Source organism: Xiphias gladius, chromosome 18 (genome assembly GCF_016859285.1).
Source record: "Xiphias gladius isolate SHS-SW01 ecotype Sanya breed wild chromosome 18, ASM1685928v1, whole genome shotgun sequence".
Classification (NCBI taxonomy): Eukaryota; Metazoa; Chordata; class Actinopteri; order Istiophoriformes; family Xiphiidae; genus Xiphias; species Xiphias gladius.
Window position 1 is genome coordinate 13,839,801 of NC_053417.1, and position 7,433 is coordinate 13,847,233.

The following is a 7,433-nucleotide window of genomic DNA, read 5'->3' on the forward strand; positions in this document are numbered from 1 at the left end:
ATTGTTTTTCAGTTGGACTTGCCTGTTATGTGTGTTTTTAGTCAGCAAAACTGTTTTCTCGTTTGTTTGTTTATTTGTTTGATTTAATTTTGCTGGCGGAACTTGGCTGTCATGTCAACGTCGTTGACGTTACTGGTGTTCCTGCTGGTATTGCTGCTCACTCAGCTGTAGGTTTTCATTGCGGCCAGCAGAGGAGCTCTCTGCAGGTCAGCAGCCGGCCACACACGGTACGACCTCTAGGTGGCAGTATAATGCATCAACCAGGATACCAGCTGCAGTTCGAACCCGAGGAGGAAGACGAAACGGAAGCGGCGTGGAGTGTCAAATTGAAAATAGAAATGGCGGGGTGTGTAAGATCTTAGCGCTGTAACTGTGAAAATGTAACGACTGGCAAACTGTGTGATGCCGAAGGTTAGGGAGAAGATTTCCAAAACGCAAGATAATGGTATCGCAAAGCAACAAAGAGTATTAAGCCAGTTAAAGCTAACAAGCCACTTTTTGTTTAGTAACGTCGGGAGTTCCCTCCCGTTAGCTAAAATTAGCTTCCAGTGGACCGTTTTTTCCTTTTTATCCACTGCCAACGTTGCATTAAGTTATCGCCGACACTAAGGTTGTAATTTTAACTGTGCCTAGTAAACTGAAACAAACTTAATTTAAACTGACTTCCACAGGTGTTACTTATTTTGGTCTGTTTTTGAGTCGCCAAATAACATAAATGAATAGCAGTTAAATAGATAACTTTACGGTTACGTCCGTCATCGGCCTACCTGCTACATCGCTGGGTGTTGGATATCCATTGAAACCAGAGACCATGTCTGTCAATGGGAAAGTCATCCCACACACCCCGCTGGCCGTAGACTTCTGGCAGGTGCGGAAGTGTCCAGGCACCCGGCTGTTTTTCTTGTCCCATATGCACAGCGACCACACGGTGGGTTTGACCTCCACCTGGTGCAACCGGCCGATCTACTGCTCACCAACCACTGCTACACTGCTCAGACTAAAGCTGCAGGTGAGGGGGTCACATGAAACACATGCATGGATGTACTCAGTAAAAACATACTCGTGCATTAGGTCTACAATTTTTCTCATTTTTTGTGACAACTCTTTTCTGTCTGTACAAAGCTACTCTAGTTTAGGAAATGAGATCAGCATTGACTGAATAATTTTCAGAACATGTAATTGGAGGTAGTTCTTTTACCTTGTGAACATGTTTGTTATGACAAACATTTTTATAAAAGTCATATCTTCAGGGTAAGCATTGCATAATCAAAAATGTACCGTAGATTCCAATCAAGATCCCAAAGTTAAAAATGGTTACAAGCATGTAAGGATAAATAAACAGGAAATGGGAAGTTATTCACATTTGATGTAGAGGTGCAGCCATTTGAAAGGCATCTTAGTTTTGAATATTCCATCAGTATATGTAATATACAGGTGGATGAAAAGCGGAAGGGAATAAAACTATATTTACTACCATAGTTAGATGTGGGGCCACCAATAGCCAAAACAGGTTTAGTCGTCGTCTTCTAATTTGGTGTTTTGGTGGTGTTGGTGGTGGAGAGCGCTAACATGTTAGTCCAAAATCTTCCATAAGTGTTAAGTTGAGTTGAGCTCTAGTGACTGTGAGGGTCATAGCATATGATTAAGATCATTTTAATCCTCATCAAGCCATTCAGTCACCTTTCATGCTTGCATGGAAATATCTGCACTCATTTATTCAAGGTTTTCCTTTCATTTGTCACTTGCTTCAATGGGGAATTAGAATACGTAGATATAGAATTTATCTATATCATGTACATAATGTCAGACTTTGTTAAACTGAATTATTTTGCATATCTTTGACTGTTTTCATCATGAGGGCTAGAGTGGTTAAGAGTGCATTGATTTTTTTTTTTGTACATTCAGTGAGTTACCTTCTGCTGATCATTTCTATTTCACTCAGGTGAAAGAACAGTGGATCCATCCATTAGAGGTGGGTGAGCCACACCTGCTTCCGCTGGATGACATCGGCAAGGAGAGGCTGACAGTCACCCTGATAGATGCCAACCACTGTCCTGGGGCTGTCATGTTTCTCTTCGAAGGCTACTTTGGCTCTATACTGTACACTGGTCAGTGTCTGAAAGCACTGGAAAAACAGTTTATCTGCTACTTCTAAGATGTAGGAAATATAAGTTATGGCTTGTGTTTTTTTCTCTTTCTTTGCTTTTCCTTTCCAACATCATAATTGGTGTCATACGAAGGAAACATATGCACAGGTAATAGTTCAGTATTGCGGCAATTAACAGTCAGCATTGATCCCCTCTTCATTTCAGGTGACTTCAGATATACTCCCACAATGCTGCGTGAGCCGTGCCTGAGGACAAACACCACTATAGATGTCCTGTACCTGGACAACACCAACTGTGACCCCAACCGCACCCTCCCCTCCAGACAGCGAGCCACTCAACAAATCAAAGAGATCGTCCGCAGCCACCCCAATCACGATGTTGTCATAGGTAATTTTGTATAGACCTCTTCTTTGACACAATTCTCTATTATTTGAGACCAGCACATTTATAAAAGAGCAATTTGATCAAGGGTCACAATTAGGGTGGTGCCAATAGATAACAATCGAGGTGATTGACGATGTTCAGAGCACTGATAGCTGATGTCTTTGCCAATATCAAGACGATATTTGGCTCGTTTCCCGTTAATGTATTAAATTATTATTATCACTATTAGAAGTAGTAGTGCTTAGTTATATTAATAATTAATATTAATAATTAAATTTGCCCCATCATAGTTTCACATCGGCATACCCCGCATATAAACTGACACTAACACACACACACTTCGACCAACTGACTGGCATTTAAGCAAAGACCTGTGCCGTTAAACAAGCTTTGTGTCTTAGCTGTTGTTTCGGAACCATGGACAGCGCTGTTGTGTGTAGGTGCAGCTCTGTAAACGGAGCGGAGGAATAAACAGACAGGTATTGGCAATTTCACAGGGTGACGATAGGACGAGCTGACTATGGAGAAGTCACAATAAGCTAACAGCACAGAAACATGTAAAAAGATGGTCCAAATGGGAGAGTTGTATTTACAAATGTCATTCACTTATTGTTGCTTTTATTCATTTCAAGAATGTATCATTATTATCACTCTTATGATGATGGTGAATGTCAGTAGCTAAAATACAAAATAAGGTCTTTCAAAACTGCAAAACACACAACAAATAATTGCAGCCTTGTGTGATTTGGAAATTGAAGAAGTCGGTGTTGTGCGTCACATTATGCTATCAAATGCGCCATAGTTACCTCATGACTTTGTGGTGCCTTACAGGTCTGTATGCACTGGGAAAGGAGTCCCTGCTATTGGAGCTGGCAATGGAGTTTAAAACCTGGATCGAGGTGAGCTTTGAGAGGATGGAGACCCTCAAAGCACTGGAGCTGCCTGACGTTTTCACCACTGACCCGGGAGCCGGTCGTATCCGAGCCGTGGAGCAGTCAGAGATCCGTTCTGCCACTTTGCACGAGTGGAACAAAGAACAACCCACTCTGGCCATCTTGCCCACCAGCAGGCCCCTGGTCTCCTTCCACCCCAATGTCCATGTGGTGCCCTACTCAGACCACTCCTCTTATCAAGAGCTGGAGGATTTTGTCTCTGCGCTTAAACCTACCTCCCTTGTACCCATTGTAGGAAACTATGTACCTGGAAGTCTCTCTGCCTTACTGCCCAGCAAAAAGCGCCATGAAATCCTGGTGCCTGAGTCAGTCCAACACTACATGTTTGGACAGCCTGAGGGCCGCCTCAGCTCATCAGCATACACCAGCCTTCACCGTAGACGCTTCCGACCTCTTGCTCCCAAAGGGGTGGTATTTGAGTCTCCTGCAAAGAGATCCAGGAGGTCATGCAAAGATGTCTGGGGAGCAGAATGCCCGCAGCAGGATGCTTCTGAGGAAGAAATGGACACAGAAAGTAGTGAAAAGGACTCTGACTGTATCCTTATTGACATCAGCAAGAGACTCACCCCAAACAAAAACAGAGGAGGGGCAGGAGACATTTGGAGTCTCAACATTGTCCAGACAGTCTCTGAAGACATGATGATGGCAGAGTCAGTGCCACTCAGTCAGCTCACCCAGAGTAACTTTGCTCCTGTGGAGATTCGGACAAACACCAAGGCCTGCTTAAAGCCTGTCAGGACCATGAGAAGGCCTTTTGATACTAACGCCAAAATAATCAACAAGACAGCATCAAGTCAAAATTACAGTAGTCAACACAGCAGACATGGAAATGTTGAGAAGAACCACACGCTGTCAGACGACGATAGCCTGAGTCAGCACAGTGGACATGGAATCGATTGGGAAGACGACATAACGTCAAATGACAATAACATGAGTCAGCACAACGAACATGAAAATGATCAGGACAACAGTATGACATTATTGCAGAACAGCCCCGATAACAATTCCTGCAGTTCATCTAGCTCCTTGAATGACCTGCGGGAGGAGTGTCTAGAGGAGCTTGAAAACAGATTTTTAAAGAGTCCCCTCTTCACAGAGGAGGACATTAAGACCTGGGGCCTCCTGCAGCAGAGCTTTGTGCAACAGTTCCCCCTCTGTCCACTATATGATGCAAAAGAGGACGACATCTCAGGCAAATAATGTGACCTGACATTTAAGTTTTTGCCTTGCTTTTGAGGACTTTTAGAGTTTTTTGTGTGTTAACATAAGCACTTTAAAGCCACGGCACTATTTTCTGTGCTCTGCCCTTGGTAACGTTCTACTTTGTATAATCTTCTTTGTGATGCATCCATTTTGTGTGGGTGGCATGGAGTTTAGAAAAGCAGACTTCTAATCAAAAGTCACAAGTTGGTCCCTGGACCGGACCTGTAGATGATGGTGATGAACGTGGAAGTGTAAGTCAGGGCAGCTTTCGGTGGTTAAAATAAATCATCCTCATTTCTCATTTGAAAAAACAAAACAAAAAATGGTCTTCCTTGTTATGGTGGAAAAAACTAATCAGAGACCTTTATGGACTGGTATATTAATGTATACAATGGACCAGGCTGAGTCACAGCTTACAGTAGTCAGTAACTGATGTTTGGAAAGTCACATTTTCACAATATAGATAAGTAAGCGTATTTCTGTTTTGTTTTTTCTTTTTCTTTTTTTCGCCCTGAGAACCAGCTGTTTTGAAACTCTGGTCATTTTTTCGTTCTTAGTTTTTGAGCAGTTGAAAATGAGAGTCAGGGGGTGTTGTAGTGCTTTGAAATATAAGTGGATGGAGATGTTTTTGCTGCTGCACAGAACTATGAGTTATGAGCCAAAATCTGAATTCAGTTTTAGCCTAAAAGCTAATACGAAGTGAGAAAAATGTCTTTCCCATATGCCAGCAGAGCCTTTTTCAGTTAAACTTTAATTTTTATATTTTTACTCTGTGTGAATAAGGCCCTGTTTGAGTAAGTTTGGTTCGGTTTTGGTATCATCTGTATTTTGCAGTTTTGAGTCAAGAGGAGGTTGCTGCACTGGTACTTTTTAATGAAAAAAACAAACCAATGCTTCTTGTGATTGTCTTTGTAACTGTACGCCTTTCTGAGTTTTGAGTTTAGCAGCTATGGCATAGTTCTTTTCTTTGTTAGTCCACCACTGAAGAAAAAGTAGTGTGAAACAATTCCAAAAAAACCTTCAGCCTGACTTTTTTTTTTTTTTTTTTTTTCTTTCAAGGAACTGGTCATTATTCAAAAATGTGAGTATAATTGTATAACACGTGATGTGTGTTTCATAGTGTTTTTTGTTCCTCATGACCACCTTTGCCAACTCCAAAAAGTAGCTGCTGTTATCCTTTTTACACATTTTGCTTAGAGGTGACATAAACCAGCGGTGTGCAGCTCAGCTGCCGTCTGGGAATATAATACATCACTGGCGGTGTTAATCCCAAATCTTATCTGTTGGACAACAGTACTCTATAAATCTCATTGACCTTTTAACACTTACGAAGCCACACTTTGCCTTTATGTTTGGGAAAAAAAATTATACTTTTGGCTTTAATAGGCTCTAATAGGAAAATGTGTGTTTAACGTGATGCATTACTACATACTGTATTTGCCTTTATGTTTCATATTCATGAACAAAGCAGCATTGTCTTCATGATAAAGGAAAATGTCTCCCCAGAAAGATTAATGTATTGTGAAGTAAGAGAAAAAGCAAACTGTAATACATGTAACTGTGTTGAATGCAGGCTCCTTATGTGCCAATTGATTCCGTAGTAAATTACAGATTATTTGCAATTTAATGTGCTTTGGTGACCCTTTCAAATTTCCACGTTTAAGCCTGATAACTAAAGACCTGTAGCACAGAGACTTGTTTTTAGCAGCTACTGTACATGTAAGCAAAGGAATCACAGCTTTTTCCTGCTGCAGTGTTGTTATCTTTCGTAAGATGGCAGTAGCTTGTTAAAAAATGTCAGCAGGAGCTTTTACTCTGAGTCTTGCATCTTATTTAAATAGGCGTTTAGGTTTTTCCAGCATGTCTCATTTTTGTAAAACAAACAAATAAATAAATAAAATCGTGTATATTTGGTAGCTAATAGCATGCTGAGCAGTAATGGCTCGGCTCTCAACTAAATCCCATTGTCCCTACATGGTTTTTATGTTAACATTGTATTGCAAATTAAGATAAAAATGTTATGACAGCAGTTAGGGCACACAGAACCAAGCTGACTCGGTCTGCTTGTGAAAACCAAGCTCTGACCAATTTAAATCTTTTTACACATTCATACTAAGACTCTGTCTATGAGAGCGCAGTATTGAAGCATGCATGCTGCACTTCCTGACTACAGAGCAGGACCAGCTGTCACTTATTTTAACCACCACAGAAAGGTAGTTTGGATGTCTGCGAGCTCTCTGGTGCTGAGTAAAAACTACGGAGAGTCTCATCTACCGTCCAGTAATGAACAATGACCTGTACCTGTACCTGTACATAGAGACCTAAATCCAAACTGGAATAGAGGGTGGGCTCTAAATTGACACAAAAGTAATGTTTAGATAGAAGAATGTTAAGTCATTAGAATATAGTATGTCATCAAAGCTTTAATAGCCTTGTTACGGGTTAAATAGGACAGTCATTTGCTGTGTTACAACATCTCCTCTTCCTCACCTCCCCAGAACAACATTAACCGTGTGCAGTGTAATCGCTCTTAACAAACAGTATAATAGATCTAGCTGTAAGATCATTTTGTAGTTGGCCCTGATCCGAGCACTTCCCATTAGCCTGAACTTTGAAAAATTGTCTAATGAAAAGTTGTCTGTGTGAAGTTCAGAAACCTCAGTAGCATCATGCCGAGACATCATATAGTCACCGTTGGGTTGTCAGGCTGACATGAGCTGCCATCAGGAGTCTCCTCTGTGCTCATGAAGGATGAATGACTGGCTCCTGCAAGAGGGAGGAGAGA

The 7,433-nt window shown here is 41.4% G+C and overlaps 1 protein-coding gene across 1 annotated transcript; it reads left to right on the forward strand.

The window, feature by feature from the left end:
- The first annotated feature begins 299 nt into the window (after window positions 1-299).
- Window positions 300-6,611, forward strand: dclre1b (DNA cross-link repair 1B). The gene is made up of 4 exons (XM_040153959.1): window positions 300-1,009; window positions 1,943-2,108; window positions 2,313-2,495; window positions 3,324-6,611. Exons 1-4 carry the CDS (start codon window positions 812-814, stop codon window positions 4,643-4,645), a joined length of 1,869 nt encoding a protein of 622 aa, XP_040009893.1. The 5' UTR covers window positions 300-811; the 3' UTR covers window positions 4,646-6,611.
- The last annotated feature ends 822 nt before the right edge of the window (window positions 6,612-7,433 follow it).